Raw genomic sequence first — 17295 nt, 5'->3', positions numbered from 1 at the left:
GCCGATATCCCGTTACATTTAATATAACGGGACTTCGACACTTTACCTGAGAAGGATTCGACTTTTTCTTCGTGTGGATCCGATTTGTTCGCATCTCGACTCGTCTCCCTTTCCTTGCCGCTGCTGCTGCCCTTATTAGGGTTTCTCTCCGAGTAAGAAGAGGGAGGAACTACCTGGAGCAGAGCGATGGCGATGCACGTGGGGATGGGGCTTTCCAAAGTACTGTTCTTGGTCGGAGCAGGTTTCCCTCTTCCACTCCGATCTTGCGTGCCACTTCTTCGTCCCGATTCCTTATCTTGAGTGATTTGATCGAGTTGTTATTTTGGATTCCTAGGGTTTACTGGCTCGATCTTGCTGCGCAATGGCAAGTTGTCCGATATGCTGTCGGAGCTTCAGGTTCGACTCTGTTATTTGATCTCGTTCTTGTTGTGGGTTACATGAAAAAAGAGAAAAAATTGGTAGGAGAGTTGCTTTTGTATGATTTGGAAGCTGTCTGAAGTTTGATACATGGATGTTAGATTCTAAGGTAGTTTTACCCAATTGGTGAGCAGGAATTGGTTAAGGGGTTGGAGAAATCAGCGGAGAAAGCAGGTGTTGATCCTGAGCATGCGGATGCAGTTGCTTCGCAGGTACCGGGTTTTCACTTTTTTGGGTGTTCTAATGAATGCTTTGCTAGTTTATCCGTTTGATGACTCTGTGGTTAAATTGAATTTAGCTAAATGCATCGGTGGCTAAAGTAGCAATTTCTGCTTCGTGGAATCTGTATATATTATCTGTTAATTGTCATTTTGGTCAACCTGGGTTTTATGGTCTAGTTGCTATTTGTGGAAATTTTGGACGTTCTTTGTACTCATTTTGTTTTAAAAATGAATTGGTGTCTATTCCTTATTTCACTTTCTGGTTCTTCAACGTTGTTTAATCTTTCTGCTCTCTCTCTCTTTCTCTCTCTCTCTCTCTCTCGCTCGCTCTTTCTTTCTTTCTTATTGAACTCTTTCTTTATTTGATGAAAAATTTCAGTGTTGGACAATATTCAGATCAATTGTAAGCTAAATCGTTCGTACATAGAAAAAAATATTGCCCTTTTGAGGTGGAATTTGTGGAAATATTTTATTTTGAGGAATTAATTTCTTTGTTCATCTTAAATTAGTTCTTACGGTGTATTTCTGTTGCTCATAACTTTTGCTAGTACTGTAACATGCTGATAAGGTGGCATACTGATACGCAGGTGCGTAGGTTGGCCATGGAGATTCGTCAACTTGCGTCAGCACGTCCAATAACTGTTCTGAATGGAAATTCTGGCTCAGGTGCTCTTTCTGCAGCATTTATTTCAAGTGCATTTTAATGCTATGTTTGATAGTTTGACAAAGTCTACCGGATGTATGGTCTTTCACCCTATTAAGTTGCTATTTTTTTTGTCAATGATAAATTATTAGGTAATGTAAGAAATGTTGTTTCAAATAGAAGCTTGCCTAGATGTGAAAAAACAAAATACTTTCAAGCATAGTTAAGCAACACGAGTGGTTCCACGTCTATCAAGTGAAACCTGGTTTCTCTGCTTCTAGCTGATATTGTTGTGTTATCTTTTCTGATCAACAATCTGGCTATACCGCTCGTATATATCTAAATGTAATTGTCAGCTTTGTATTAGGATAATTTTGACTAATTTTATATCTTCTACCTCCAACAGGAAATATGGCATCACTTGTAGTGCCAGCTGCAACCCTTGGGGCATTAGGCTATGGTTACATGTGGTGGAAAGTATGTTTTTCCCATTAGATTCACTAGTTTTTTTTTCTGATTGAGGATTTTCTTTGATAATGTAATATTGGTTATTCTTTGTAAATTATGCTAAAGTTTTTCGTCTGCTGCTTTTTTTCCCTTTCCATGAGCTTATACATTAAGTATATATTGTTATCTTAGGAGTTCATTCTTCTGTGATTGTTCTTTCTCTGATTGGTTAAGTAAATTTTGGTTCTTGTTGTAGAGTTGTTGTGATTGACTCATTAGTATCGTTAACTAATGCTTTTTTCAGGGCATCTCCTTGTCTGACCTTATGTATGTTACCAAACATAACATGACTAAAGCAGTTGCAAGCATGACAAAGCATCTCGAGCAAGTTTCTGCTGCTCTTGCTGTAAGTTTTAGATTTATATAAGAAGTTTTATGTTTTTACTTGTTTCTCATTCTCAGAATTATAGTTGCATATCTTTGCTACACATTTTGATATATTCCTATAAATGAAGGTTGTGTACTAAATGTTTTGTTGCCATCTTATTTAGTTAGTTGCAATACACTTGTCTATATTTATTTTTAAAAAAAACATAGGCATGATTCAAATAATTAATATTTGAAAGAACATATTGCTCAGTATCACATTCCATTCTTACTTCGGAATATGATATTTCACATATCTTTGCTTGGTATTAAAATTTCTTACAAGGATAGCATTCATCAGGAATATTATTTCAACCATCTTCAGTGTTTGACACTGTTTCATGCTTCTCCTCAGGCAATCTTTGTACGTAATGTAGAATACATGAAATGTTGTCATGTTATTGAATTTGCAAAAAATCCAGACTAACAAAATATTTACAGAGATAAACATAAAACACCATGGCGCTCCTACATCACAATAGTGACAGTGACCGATAGTGATTGTGGAGATGATGATAGTGGTGGTAGCCAATGATGGTGGCAACAATGGTATTGGTAGTTGGTGATGTTAGAGGTGGTGGTTGATAGTTGATAGCAGTGGTACTTGGTGATGCATTTGGTGGTAGCAGTGATTTGTGGCAGTGGCCATTGTCATGGCAACCATGATGGTGATGGTGACCAGACAGTCGTCGTGATTGTAGCAATGTTGTCGACAATGATGATAGACAATGGAAATGGTATTGATGACCACAGCAACGATGGGTGTCGAGGCCAAACAAGGATCTACAGGGAGTTATTTTAGGACGAGTCAGAAGGAGGTCCTGACCTCCTCTTAAAAGAAATATTTTGGTTTCTCAAAATCCCTTGTGAAATTTCTTTTAACATTCAAAATTTTGTATATATGTATATATATATATATATATATATGTATATATGTATGTATATGTATATATGTATGTATATGTATATATGTATGTATGTATGTATGTATGTATATATATGTTTGTATATATGTATGTATATATGTATGTATATATATATGTATATGTATACATATATATATGTGTATGTATGTATCTATGTATATGTATGTATATGTATACGTACGTACGTACATACATATATAGTGCTTTAGTAGTAGCAAAAGTCTTTTTGGAAATCTGCACCAAACATGCCCTTAGTGACTTCTAACAGAAATACAGACATTAGCTGTTGCGCACTAACTTTACAAGGATTAGTATTGGTTAGGTGGTAAGAGGTTTTGGTCCATATGGAGAGAAAATATCAAGATCTTGGCTAGTCGTTTTGTATATATTGAATTTAATGCCCATTCTAGAGAGGTGCCATGAGTCTCTATTTTCTGCAAGTTAAACAGGTACTTTGTTTTTGTATGGATATAAGCAATTTCAAATCTCCACACTCGACTGAAGAGAACAGGTTTTTATACTTAGTCCTGAAGTGTTATGATTGGAGCAACTGATTTGTCTTCTTCGTTCTAGCAATGCGAAAAAATCAATAAGCTAGTCCTAGCTATCCTACTTTAACATTTACATTTCTTAAACTTTGTGTTTCCTTCTTTATTTTCACTGTTAATTATCATCCTTAAATTTGTTTTTTCAAGAATTCAAATGATGACAAACATTGTTAGAATTCTGAGTATCACAATAACATGCTTAAAAAGTACTAAATGTCAATACCTTGTTAATTTTTTCATGCATATATTGGACAGGAATTTGGGCATTGTAAGTAAAGCAGAATATTTGTTTCTTTTTTTTTTTTACAGCAAACTAAGAAGCATCTGACACAGCGAATTGAGAACTTGGATGGAAAATTGGATGAGCAAAAGGAGATGTCTGGTGAAATAAAAAAGGAGGTAATGTTTTGTTCACTATTACTATTTGCTTGTTGATTTTATGGCTGCAAGGAAAGTTACTTTTTATATAGGAAATGAACCTTGGATGTCTTGCTACGATCATCTTCTGTGGATGCTTTTTGAATTATGATTGCACTTTAATTTATTCTGTTTTGACAATAATATTATCAGTTTGGCAGTTAGCATGTCTTCCAGCAAGTCTTCTAGACTTGGTGAGGCCAAGCCTGCTATTGATACATGAACACCAGAAAATTTAATTTATATGTTGCAACTTGTTCTCTTCACAAAAATGCTTTGCCTTTATATAGCCTCTGCACTTTCTTGTTTTGAAAAATAGGTAATTGATGCTCGTGGAAAACTTGATAATATTGGGCTAGAATTGACTACCCTCCAACAACTGGTTTGGGGTCTGGTGAGCATATGTCATTTTTTATTGCATTTAGATAACTGTTGCTGTGCATTTTTTGTTGAATGATTTCTTTTTTTTGGTACAGGATGGGAAGATGAATGCCATCGAGGACAAGCAGGTGACTAAATTACTTTAGGGCATAGAGATTTGGTATCTGACATTATGTATATTAATTGAGATATGTTTTTGGAATTTTTTGGGTTTATCTAGCTATATGATCAGATAGTGCATATCGTGATATTTCAAGCATATTTGAATCTACTGAACAACGCTTACATGTTATTAATTATCTTCTATACGTGAATTCTCATTAGCTTAAGACTGTTTATTCTAGCATGCCATATTTTTGGTAATTCGGTATCGAGTACTATCTGCTATTGCTGCTAACTAGCACCCAAATGGACCTGTCTGACAGTAAGAAATAGGTTCCTTTGGGATATCTTAATTGCAGTTTTTTTAGTATTCACTGACAAGATTCAGAAGCTTTCTTAATCTGATGCTTTCTAGGATGTTGTTAAGAGATGGAAGCCAATTTTGAAACAAAATAAGGGATATAATACGTTAAGAGATTGAAGACAATTTTGGTTTACAACTGCAGCTATATATATGTGACAATGTACAGTTTCTGTTGTAGTATTCATCAGAACAGACAAAAGCCGCTTTATCTAAATGTTGTGCTTTGTGAAGATGAATGACAATTTGCACCCCAATAATGAAGAGAGTATACGTGTCACAGTAGTACTGTCATTTGATGCATGATTCCTTTTGATTTGATTCTCTTGAGAGTTAAAAAGCATATTTCACTTAGAGTATACATGGATCATAGTTTGTGTTCATTCGAGGCCCCTTAATGGGCTGTCCCATGATACATCCCTTTTTGGTATAAGGTCCTTATAAACATTAACTTGTGATATCAGGTCTCCCAATCGATTTCCTAGTGTTTTTAGAAATGCTGGTTGCACCATTTGATAAAGATATCAGTTTTTGAACTTACGACACACATCTGAACAGCAAAAAGTCATACTTTGAAATGGTTACGCCATGTGAAGAGAACAAACACCACTTTAATTATAAATAATGTTTATAAGTACTTTCATCTTTTTAACATAATTGTGCATATCTGTTTTCTAGTCATGACCACCTACAGTGAATGTATCCTATTTGGAGGTGCTTAGTTGCCCCCATATAATAGAAATGGAATTATTACTCTCGTAGCAGCTCTTTTACATGTAGGTCATATTTAGAGTCTTTAATTAGAAAATTTTTGCATAGTCAAAACTCCTTGGTAGAGAGTTTTGCACTTTCACTGTTCAAACAGTATCTTTCATTGTATAGGTTGCTAACTCTTAAAAAAAAGATAAGGCTTTCCTCTATTCCCTTATGGTCTGATTCTGGAGTTATTTAATATGATTTATCACTCAAGAAAGAATGGAGTTCTTATTTTTATCCGTTGTTGTAATACAAGGAATCAGAGTCTTGAATTGCTTGTTGGTACTTATATATGGTTTTATGCTTTAGTGGATCTCCTGCTATTCCACATCCTTTCAATTAGAAACCATCCTAAGCTACTTCTATTCATTTAGAAACCATGCGAAAGTACTTCTATTCAATGAGAAACCTAAGTACATAATGAAGCCAGTATATTTATTGTGTTATCTATAGCCTTATGCTTTGTTTTCAGTCTATCCATATTTCAGAATTGCTATCAGCACACTGTGCATGCCAGCTTCCTTTCTAAATGTTTATCCATCATTACTAACATATGTTGATTGCAGAACTTTGCATGTGCCGGCGTGATGTACCTCTGCCAGTTCGTTGAGGGGAAGGGTGGAAAAATGCCTGATTATCTAGTGGTAAGACTCCATTAGTTCTCTGAATATAATTTCCTATTTCTGTTGCCTCTTTTTTATGCTCATTTAGATCTCTTTGTTTGAGCATCTGCAATCAAAGTGAAATCCAATCTGCTACTTTTACATAAAAAATTGTTCTGAGTTTCTTTCAGTTGCTTCATCATTTAGAACATTAATGTATATATACAGATATATCTCTTAAAATACACGTGTTTGTGTAAGTATTACTATTTAAAACAAACACTAATCAAAGATTTAAAGAAAAAAACAGAGCACCAACACATTTTTATCCTACCTATTGCTGTTTAACTTTTTTTTATTGTGGTTTGTGCCATCATTTCATAATGACCAATTGGCATTAGTGCTTTTACTTTGTTTCTAAAGCCAGTGCTATATATTTCTAGTCATCATTGCTATGTAGTTCTAGCCACTGGTCTCATACTTTCCCCAACTTTAATCAAACCTGTTCAGACTTTTTCTAATTAATATCCATTGCCAACATCTCAAATATTGTTGATGGTGCAAATGCATTTATCAAATGGGTGTGTACTAGAATTTGTACAAAGATTTGGCCTCCAAAAATTTCAAAAGAATACTAGAACAACCATGATAATCCAACAGCTTGAGTATTGATGAGTTTATATTTTACAAGCAATATCTGATTGTGTCATTTGTGTCGAATGATTAAGAAGAGTAAGGAATGGACTCCTAACATGAGGGGATGTGGACCTTTAAAGAGAACAAGAAAAGTGGAGAGGTAGATAAGCTAATCTTATTGAAAAATGTCTGAAAAACCCGATGCCTTGGGGACTTACAATCATCAAATATTTTGGTTACCATGTCAATATCCACACCTAATCATAATACTTAGTATACCAAAATACCTTTGAAGTCCCTGCTTCCCCTTCTCGTGTTCTGCACTAACCCCCCCACCCTTCAGGGTTTTGGCAATCTGATAACCCCCAAGGACTCAGTGGCCAAGGGTGGCCTGACTGGACTGTGCCTGCTGCTACTTCTTGCCTATTTTGGTCAGAAGGGTTTCGAACGTTAGTTTATCGTCATATGTACAGTCCCAAGCGAGGTTGGATTTAATGGTTTATTATTGTCTCTTGGAACAATGAGGTTTTAATCGATCTAGAAGTTCATTTGCTTCAGTAGAAACAGAACTGAGAAAATAACAACTTTCGTTGGATGAATGGAGGTAATTACTTTGCAATCGTTGTTAATCATCATAACAGATCACATTTTGACTGTAGCTTTAGTTAATAAGGTCAATAAACATTTATTTTGCCATTTATTTTGCAATAAACATTAATAAAGTCAATAAACATGTCATTTACAGGCTAATTTTTTCTTGCTTATTACTCCATATTTGCCTTTTCCTTTGTACTTCTATCAGGAGCTTTACTTTGTCCGTTGTCTGGCTTTGCTGCTGTTAACTTATGAAGTCTTCTTTTTTCCCTTTGTCATGATTTCTTTTTGCCTAATCATTTTCAGGTTCTATAAAAATTTTCTGTTGCCCACTTGCCCTTGTTAACACTTTTTCTTTATATACCACAGGATGGCCCCAAGAATGCTGGGAAACGTGGTTTTCTGGGATCTGGGGAGGCTAGAAGTTTGAAGGTTTCATTTTTATTTAGACACATGATCTTGCTTCAGTTTACAAGCTCCAGATAATTCTTTATGCTTATTATCACTCCACGAATTGCATATGTTATTACCACGTAACATAATAAGGCTTCCAGATTTGTCGAGAAATTTAACATAACAGTTGAAAAGCAATTTAACATAATGTCCGTTATAATTTCTGATAGATGTCTTGGAAGTATAGAAATATAATGATCAGTATACCTTATCATATTGTCTCTGTGCTCTTGCTTGCATTCTAGGGTTTGCAGCACATAGCAGAGGTTATAGAATCTGGAAATTTTGACCAGACCAAGACCAAAGCAATCTTCCAGAATGATACCGACTCATCAGTGATAACTTGAAGGACTTGTCCAGGTTTGAGCTGATCTTATTATGGTACTGAAACATATATTTGGTAGGTTCATTTGTAGCTGATAGCTAAGTTAATGATGGTCCAAGGAATCAAAGTTAGTGAAATAAAAGTTGGATTATCTTATAAACAAGAACATTGGTGTCATAGCTTTATCCAACTTGTTGGATCTGATATTTGTTATCTAGTAACTGAACTACTATTGCTGTTTATTTGAAATTTGAATTTTTTGTGTTTTTTTTTTTTTACTTTCCCACAGAACTACTTCTCTCGAGTGCTGAGGTGATGTAGTTTATGGAGGAATACTTGATGACAGTTTATTTCTTAGATGAGTCTATACGAAGGGGAACTCGAGATGACCTTATGAGAACCTCTACTTATGCCGTATCCATTGCTTGTGAGAAATGGGAAGTATGTTAACTATCTCTTAGATATGTAAATAAGTATATTATCAGTCCTTTGTTTCTAGATATTGCCTTGGGTCAACACTCGAAGGTTTCAAATGTGCAAAGCATAGTTGCTTTGACTCTTGAACAAGTCAACTAGGTTGTTGGAGTCATTAATCATAAAAGAAATTTGACGTTGTGGTTCTTTGTTTGATCAGTGAACAATTATCTTATTTGCTGAGTTTCACATCCACATAAAATTATCTGCGGCGATGTTTCTTTCTGGTATCCCACTTTGTGCTTCTTCACCTGAGTTTGTTATAGAGCATATTTAGTATAATTAGTGATAAGATGACCCTATCAACCATTTGCCCTTTTGCTACTGGTAACTAATGGCAAATATTTCTGAATTCGCATTGGTTTAACAATATCATTGGGTATATCGAAGTGTTCTACAAACCCTAAAAAATTATGAAGCAGGTTACCTTTGTATTATCAACATAGGCTTCATTTTGTTGAGATTTCCTAGGGACAAAGGAGGATAATGAGACTACCCAGGTCACATCTAAACTTTGCCCTTAGGGATGAGGAGTCAAACCTGACCTTGGAAATCTTTTTTATCCAGGCATTGACCTGCTGAATTATGTACTCAGTTCAGCAACATAATGCCCAGTGTTCAAAGCTTGAATTAGAAGTCAAGTGCCCAGCAACATAATTTTGTGCCGAGGAGTCATACTTCCAGACTTTTTTATTTATTGGTATTGCCAAAGTAATTGTATGATCACTGTGCAAATAACGTTCTTACCGCAGGTTTTGGGGAAAGCCAAAGTGCATTACGTGGATTGTCGATCTGCAGCAAATTTGTAGTCGACTGGTCAACAAAAACATGCAATGGCTGTCTCATTCCTTTCTGAAGAAATGAACGGAACACTTGCTTGACTTGACTGCCGGATCGTACTCTTCATATCCGAAGCAAGTCATCAATGAGTTCATCTGCCTCCGGAAGAACTCACTGCACAAAGCCATCAACGAAAAACGCCAAAAGACTGGTCTTTTGTCCGATCTCAGCCAAGTAGACTTTAAAGATAGTATTTGAACATGTCCCTTTCGTCTAAAGCTGGATTTCTTTCCGAGCGTAGGTAGTATCGAGAGGGTGTTCGAACATCACGCCTTGATATAAGATCTTATACCAGTAGATAAGACACAATCTATCGGTTCATATTCATAACAATTAGATTCGTAAGAATGCAGTGGAGGATCATTGATGCCGATGGTGACGTCCAATTTGGTCGAGCATAACAATTACGTTCGTAAGTAGCGGCCAAGCTTTGCGCAAAAGAACGAGATCGTTGCCACTATTCATCGAGATAAATCCTCAAAATATACCATTTGCCGATCAACAAACATTGCATTACGACGAGTCTTCGGCGACAACTCTTATCCTGTGGTCAAAGCTCGAACTTGTGCAGTTCTGAGCTACATGTCGTCTTGAAGGAACGACTCCAACCACTGAGCAGGCTGCACCGCCCATGAACTGGAGATCGTCGGCGCCCCCGCCATCGCCCTCCCCCATGGCGCTGAGGCCGAGGGTGCGAAGGGGAGATGAGCGTAGTCGTGGCAGAGCGTACATGGGCTGATGTGGTTGTGCACGCCTTCGTAGATGGTGATCACAAAGCGCTGATCGTCGCGGTCCCTCTCCACCCTCTTCTTCACCCCGCAACCCTCGGTCGAGCACCGGTAGTAGTTCCTGCGATCACACAACAACATACGTACTGCAATTGACCTCGGCTACGAAGTACTGATTCGGTTCGTTCGACGCATGCACGTACCTCGGATTGGGGCTGTTCTTCACCGACTTCTTCCCGTACTTCCTCCACTTGAACCCATCATCCAATATCTCCACCTCCGACTTCGTTCTGAACCCGATCCTGCATCCGTCGCCGACCTTCATCCTCTTCGTCTCGTTCCTGCAGCTCCTGCACCACAGTCGAGTCACCAAACCACCCACAAAAACAATGATCTCAGGAAACCCAACTGCATACATCATGGTGTCGTCCGTTGGGCAGTAGACGTCGCCGGCTACCGCTGATGACTCCGTGACCGAGCTCTCGTCGAAGACAGCCACGTATTCGGAGACGTCGAACTCATCGGTAGTGCAGAGCTTTGGAGCGTCGTCGAAGAGGAAGACAGGGGAGCAGGAGAGGCCACCGATGTCCAGAGCGGCAGTCGCCATGGCAAGTCGATCGCTCAACAACGCATGCTGCCGAGGTTAGTGGAGTCGGTGGGAGGGATTTATACCGAGTTGGGGGCACTTCCATGGCCCGCGGCCAGCTGCTGTGATGCTTCCGTCGAGGTGGACCGAAGTGTCTCCGCAGGTGACGTCAGCCAAGATTTGGCCACCAGACGTGTGGTGTTGGGCGGACGCAACGATGGCATTTAGATGTGGCGGCTCTTTGGCGAAAGGTGCAGTAAGAGAATCGAATGGATTGGTGGATTGAGTGTTGGATTGCTCTCTTAAACCACAAAGTCAACGTACAAGTCCAACTTCAACATCCTCATCCTTCTGGAGGAGGTGTTCTAATTTGATGGCAGAAGATCTCCTCGGGAACCAAAATTATATATATATATATATATATATATATATATATATATATATATATATATATATATATATATATATATATATATATATAAGGATATCTCCACAATCATGAAGAAAAGGAATGCTAAGTATGAAAAAGAAGTTAATGTGAAGAAAGAAACTTTCGAAATTAGGATTGAATTAATTATTACATGACAAGAAACTTGGTTTTCTTCACTTATGAGAAGTATGGAACCATATAAATATTATATTTATCATCTTTTTGAGTTTATATATTATTGTTGATTTTTTAGATAATTTTTTGGTATCATCTTTCCTGTTCAACCTCGGATATATTTGTTGGTGCAAAGAAAAAGAGTATTTGGGCAACATAAAGCTGCAAGATATACTTTTCTTCAGTCAAAACATATTTTAATGCCTTGTGAATCCTTAGCTGTTAGAATTCTGTGCAATAAATTATGTCTATTTGTGCTGATGAATCTAGAATTTCAACTTCTTTCATGTTCAATGATCAACATATAAGCAGTTTGACTCAAAATATCACATGTCAGTTTCCAGATTCAAGCTTGGCTATAAGATAGAACAGCCTCCATTAATTTGTGGCATTCCTCTTCACAGAGTCAACTACCCTTAAGATGAGGGAACCAAGCTCGAGAAATGCTCCAGAAAACAGACCTCGAAGATAAGACTTTGATCCGAAAGATGCTTCACGAAACAGACCTGGAAGATAGACTTTGATCCAATCAGTGGAGTCTGCAGAGAAGTACTTTTCCTGAGGTGGCAGTGGACGATGTGGAAGTCGCATCATACCTCAATCACTGTCATGTCTGTCAATGGTATTGTTATCCTGCTCTGAAAAGGTGGTCGGAGAGGATTGGCAGACAGAAGGCGACGAGTGAGTCACCATGACTTTTGGAGGCGGCTGTAGATGATCCAAGGATGGCCTTTCATCTCCTTGTCATGAGAGTACCATCAGGAGCGGGCACAAAACAAATGCAACAGAGCCTAACTTTTTGGCTCTTATGAAGCTCCGTGATGAAGACCTGGCGGCTATGGGAGTCCGAAACCTTCATGGAAATTTCCACGACACGTTGCCCTGCCAAACAACAAGTCGTGGAGTTTCAGTAAGGAATTCTTCCGAGCACCTTCCGTGCCACTGGAAATCCGCAGCCCACGCCTGCCAAATCTCGTTGCCGTGCCTCCACCGCAAGCCGACCTACACAAAGCACACAGTAATCTCTCCGTCTTTCCTCGCTCCTCCCCATATTAAGAGCCTCGATCAACGAAATTGCATTCGGCGTGACACGGCAGGAGCCACAAGGAAGCATGCGTAAGTACGTTTCTTGCAAGCACAGGACTCCATGGAGCTGAGCTCCGAGAGTGGAACCTCATCTGATACCATCTCGTGAATCTTAAATCAGTTTAACCGTGACGATGAGCTTCTCCATTGGGCCCACACGTGCTTTCAGATCCGGGCTCAACCCAAGCCGACACTATCACTACATGGTGGTTGAATCTTAGTTAGATTTCAACCACTATAGGGTAGATTCTATTTGTGTTTTTTTTATTTGTTATTATATTTAATTAGAATTATCGATTTAAAACTAGAATACATTTTTTATTCGCTTTGGAATTGATAAATTATCAGATATGTTGGATTCGATTCTGATTGGAATTGAACCTTGATCAGTACGAGAAAGCAAAATGTGATCACTTTGAGAAAACAAAATGTGATTACTTCAAGAAAAAAAAGAATCCAGATTAGATTTCAAGCATAACAGTAGAACAAGAAGAATATAAACAAAACATGAAATTACAAATACATAAAGATAATTCATGAATTAAGAATACCAGAATTGAATTAACAAAAAATATTTTTAAAAGATGTATAAATATAATGATATTAAAATTAATATAAAATGAATACAATTTTAAAATTATATATTAAAAAAATAAATTTAAAATGTATAACTATAAAAGTATAATGATATTTAAAAAATGATATAAAATGAATAAAATTATAAAAATTCTTAATGAAGCTAAATGACAATTAAGGATACAAGAATTGATCTTCGAGTTTGATTCCCGATTCTACAAACTCGGATCCTAATTGGATCAGATTTATACACGAATCAAATTCGCTAATCGTGACGTAGCACTAATCGTGATTCCAATTTTCTAAAATTAGGAACTAATTATTTTGGGTTCGATTTGAATCATTAATTTTATTAATTATAATTTAAAACCTGTATATATTAAAAAAAATAAAAAATGTTAAAAAATAGATGTATAAACATAGTACCTATAATGACATGAAAAAAAATTGATATAAAACGACGAAAATTATAAGATTCTTAACCAAACTAAATGACTCTATTAAGATCGAGCCTAAGTTAATTTACTTGAAACACAAAGATTTAATCAATATATGATAGATCCTATTTGTGTTTTATTTTTATTGTTTATTATATTTAATCAGAATCATCAACATGAAATGGATAAATAGTCGGATCGATTTTTTTCTAATTTTAGTTCAATTCGATTTCGATTCGAATCGAACCGTGATTAGTATGAGAAGGCAAAGAAACTTGTTTAGATTTTAAGCATATACTTAACAGTAGAACAAAAAGATTGCAAATAAAGCATGGAATTATATATATACAAAGATAATTAGTGAATTAAGGAGACAAGAATTACTCCTCAAGTTTGATTCCCGACTCCGTCGATTCTGATCCTAATCGGATCGAATTCGCGCACGAACCGAATCTGCAATGCTATAACCCATCGACACTTGCACCGTTGATTGCAAGAAAGCAAAAGGATGACAACTATGAGTTCATATCTGGATTTATTTTATGGTAGCTTAGACGATTGAAAAGTGTCTCGGTAGCGAGATGTAGCGCTAATCATGATTTCAATTCTCTAAAATTAGAAACTAATTATTTCAATTTCGATTCGAATCATTCATTTATTTTTTAATCTATTATTATTATTATTATTATTATTATTTAATTATTATTAAAAAAAAATAAAAAAATAGATAATAATTTTATTTTATATTATATTTAATTAGAAACCATCACTTTGAAACTAGAATAGAACCGTCCAAAGTCGGTTCTAATTTGGTTTGAAATCGATAAATCGTCGAGCTAGTTCGATTCTAATAATACGAGAAAGCAAGAAGGGAAATAATCCTAGTTACATTCTAATAATAAGGTCATTTAGTCATACATTGATTGAGGAACGAGGAAACCAAGGGCTCATAAGTCAACCGTACTTCTCTTATCCTTATAGCTATTTTTTGGAGCTTAAAAAAATTGCCGACAATAAAAAAAAATTACCGACAATAAAAAAAAAAATTGCCGACAATCAAAAAAACCGAAAGAGCAAAATCCTTATGATCTGTACGCCTACAATCAAAAAAATTGCCAGACTAATTCGATTAATTTAATTCAGTTCCGATTTGAATCTAACCGTTATCAATATTAACGTGTAAGACAACCAAAATTGCATGCATAGTCCACTCGCTTATCACACAGTGTTTACAACTATACGTCAGATTTTTAGATAGACTTAGTCAAATACGTAGCTTGCATCGACTCAGGAGGAGACCTGGAGTCAACCTCGAAGCTGTATACCTTCATCGAGAATCAAATTTTCCAACCCCCGACCTCGCGGGACTCGCCGCTATGTCCATTTCTGTTCCCAATCGAAGCGCAGGTAGATGAGACGAGCGATAGCAAAAGGGTCGGTTAAGATGTTCTTGCTATTTCGCTTCCAGTAATATATGAACCCCCACCGTCCATCTCGTAATCCGAGTCCTTATTGCCCGATGGAGACGACGGTGTCGGAGAACAAGCCTGAACGCCGACCACCATCCGCCCCACAGCTGGCCCGTCGCAGAAACATCGACTGGCTCTGCATCATCACCGTGGTGTTCCTCATCACCAGTGCAGCGAACGCAGCCTACCGGTCGCTCCACGACCCCTCGTCGCTGGCGTTCGTTGCGTTCACCTACGCCGACCTGATCCTGATCTTCCTCTGCCTCGAGAGATTCGAGAAGCGGGGCGCCGGTGGCACGCCGCGGGAGAAGAAGCTGTTAAAGGCCGCGGTGTGGGCCCTCGTCACCGCTCTCACCTTCGCCTTCGCGTGGCGTGTGGCGAGAATGATGCCGCGAGTGCTCGCTGCCGTCGTCTGGACGATGGCAGGATCGGTCGCCCTCGGCGGGTTCTACGGGCTGTTCATCTGCCGTCATGCTAACGAGACTGCGGTCCGTAATGTCTACGTTGGTGACGTGGAGCTTTCTCCCGACGAAAAGGCCTGAAGAATACTTTCCCAAGTCTATGGAGTTCACATGAACCGCATTTATCTACATTATGTCTGTGGTCATTATACGGTCTTATATATACGTATTGTATGTGTGAGTAAGATGAAGACTCTTCCGGTTCATGTATCGTACGTGTGATGATGCAAATAAAGCACTGCATTTTTCCTTCACTGTTAGCAATTGTCCATGTCGATCTGAGCTGGTGTCACGTTACGGGCCATGGTGTGTTGACTTCGTAGCTCGATCAGATGGACTTTTACGCGCGGGCAATGTTGACTTTTATTAGACCTTAGACAGCTAGGTGGCACTTCGCTATTCGCTCCTGTGGCTCCCACAACATGAGTCCCTGTTGCGGGACGTATACCAAGTACGCGCTGCGCTTTAAGCTTCGTGCCATCGCTACGATGCCCTGAACCTTGTTTGATCTCAGATGGGAGATCCACCCACACCGTCTCATCTACCACGTCAACGTCAACTGTGGCGCTATAACACGTGGCAGTCCGTCGCCTTACCGCTGGTAAAATCCAAGTCAGCCGTCGTCTACCACGTGCTCTACTTATTGATCACCGAGTCAACCGTCGCACAACCTAGTCAACCGTTTGACGTGGTCGCATATGGTGGAGAACTTCGTCGGATGCGTCTTACGATTCGCGATGGCCCGATTGGGAGAGACCAACGGCGAATGTCCTTCCGCGTACCATGCGCGGCCGCGCTCTCCACGGCGACGTGCACGCGTTTTCAGGCGCGTCCATGTCCTTCGGCTTCCATCTATACTAGCTGGACATGGGGAGTTCAAGGAGACATCTATAAAGGCTCGTTCCCCGTTACCTTCCTCTATCGCCACATTGTCAGATATCGGAGCTAACAGCAACGGGAAACGAGCCCCGCCCCCGTTCGAACACCAAGTAGCATCACCGCCCGCAATCCAATAGCTATAGCCTCAGCTGCGAGCCAGGTCTTCAGTTGTCTCCCCACCACTGCTCTTCTGATCCTCATCACCCCCCCAAGTTTGACGCTACCTCAGTGATCCAACGGAGGCAGCTTCCTTGCACTCGCGAGGCCTTGTCTGGCTAGATTCCGTGGTCTGTACATCTACCGGGATGCCGGAGACTTTGACGTCGGCGTTGATGGTGGGGACGAGGAAAGGGAGGTGGGAAGACAATTGAAGACCCTGGTTTGCAGCTGGCTGTTGCCATTGGATTGCTGCGGTGCTGCTGTTGCTTGATGGGCTTGTTTTCCGATACTGTTAGCTCCAGTATTCGACAGTGTTGTCAGAGGAAGTGATGATTTCAGATACACTGCAGGATGCGAAGCCCCATCAATAAGGTACTTTAATGGCATGGCCACACACAGGTTCAGATTCTCTCTCTCTCTCTCTCTCAACAGGACGTCATATACAGGAAATTTTTTTATCGAGTTTGGCCTTCATGTAGCTGCTAATGATCTTTCTTTGGTCACCTACAAGCAACGAAACTCTTCTTTCTGAGAGACGAAGAAGCAACAGGGATTCATATGATGGAGAAAGAAGTTGCAGAGATGGCCTCTTCCGATGGAGATATGGTGGGCTACAGCTACTCAGCTAAACTTAAAAAAATGCTTCGAACAAACATAGTAGCGTTATCAAATCTCTTGTAAGGGTTCCTTTACATGCTATTGATTAGCTAACGAAGTGTGGGAGAATTAGAAATGCATATG

The 17295-nt window shown here is 38.7% G+C and overlaps 2 protein-coding genes across 3 annotated transcripts; one reads left to right on the top strand and one right to left on the bottom strand.

Moving 5' to 3' along the window:
* Positions 1-74: 74 nt before the first annotated feature.
* Positions 75-8912, top strand: LOC135643496 (uncharacterized). The gene is made up of 13 exons (XM_065160521.1): positions 75-241; positions 335-396; positions 552-629; positions 1226-1304; positions 1688-1758; positions 2033-2134; positions 3938-4027; positions 4365-4439; positions 4522-4554; positions 6212-6289; positions 7847-7909; positions 8176-8290; positions 8545-8912. The coding sequence occupies exons 1-12, from the start codon at positions 187-189 to the stop codon at positions 8275-8277; spliced, it is 888 nt and encodes a 295-aa protein (XP_065016593.1). The 5' UTR covers positions 75-186; the 3' UTR covers positions 8278-8290; positions 8545-8912.
* Positions 8913-9998: 1086 nt separating this feature from the next.
* On the bottom strand, positions 9999-11016 carry LOC135643495 (probable WRKY transcription factor 50). 2 transcript variants are annotated; one of them, XM_065160519.1, is made up of 3 exons: positions 10714-11016; positions 10501-10638; positions 9999-10418 (listed from the first exon to the last, which is right to left on the bottom strand). In XM_065160519.1, exons 1-3 carry the CDS (start codon positions 10902-10904, stop codon positions 10148-10150), a joined length of 600 nt encoding a protein of 199 aa, XP_065016591.1. In that variant the 5' UTR covers positions 10905-11016; the 3' UTR covers positions 9999-10147. The 2 variants fall into 2 exon arrangements, with proteins under 2 accessions (XP_065016591.1, XP_065016590.1); XM_065160518.1 differs by having other exon boundaries at positions 10501-10647; positions 10714-11003.
* Between the last annotated feature and the right edge of the window lie 6279 nt (positions 11017-17295).

The sequence above is a fragment of the Musa acuminata genome, chromosome BXJ3-7 (assembly GCF_036884655.1).
Source record: "Musa acuminata AAA Group cultivar baxijiao chromosome BXJ3-7, Cavendish_Baxijiao_AAA, whole genome shotgun sequence".
Classification (NCBI taxonomy): domain Eukaryota; kingdom Viridiplantae; phylum Streptophyta; class Magnoliopsida; order Zingiberales; family Musaceae; genus Musa; species Musa acuminata.
The sequence above is the reverse complement of the archived record's forward strand: the minus strand, read 5'-3'. Positions and strand labels throughout refer to the sequence as shown.

What these genes read in the sequence shown, in the direction of transcription:
- LOC135643496 (XM_065160521.1), top strand. Translation starts at nt 187, where the DNA reads ATGGCGATGCACGTGGGGATGGGGCTTTCCAAAGTACTGTTCTTGGTC. An exon ending in AACAACTGGTTTGGGGTCTG is followed by an intron (nt 4,440 to 4,521) that starts GTGAGCATATGT and finishes TTTTTGGTACAG; the next exon opens with GATGGGAAGATGAATGCCAT. An exon ending in ATGCCATCGAGGACAAGCAG is followed by an intron (nt 4,555 to 6,211) that starts GTGACTAAATTA and finishes TGTTGATTGCAG; the next exon opens with AACTTTGCATGTGCCGGCGT.
- LOC135643495 (XM_065160518.1), bottom strand. Translation starts at nt 10,904, where the DNA reads ATGGCGACTGCCGCTCTGGACATCGGTGGCCTCTCCTGCTCCCCTGTC. An exon ending in CCAACGGACGACACCATGAT is followed by an intron (nt 10,648 to 10,713) that starts GTATGCAGTTGG and finishes ACTGTGGTGCAG; the next exon opens with GAGCTGCAGGAACGAGACGA. An exon ending in AAGAACAGCCCCAATCCGAG is followed by an intron (nt 10,419 to 10,500) that starts GTACGTGCATGC and finishes GTGTGATCGCAG; the next exon opens with GAACTACTACCGGTGCTCGA.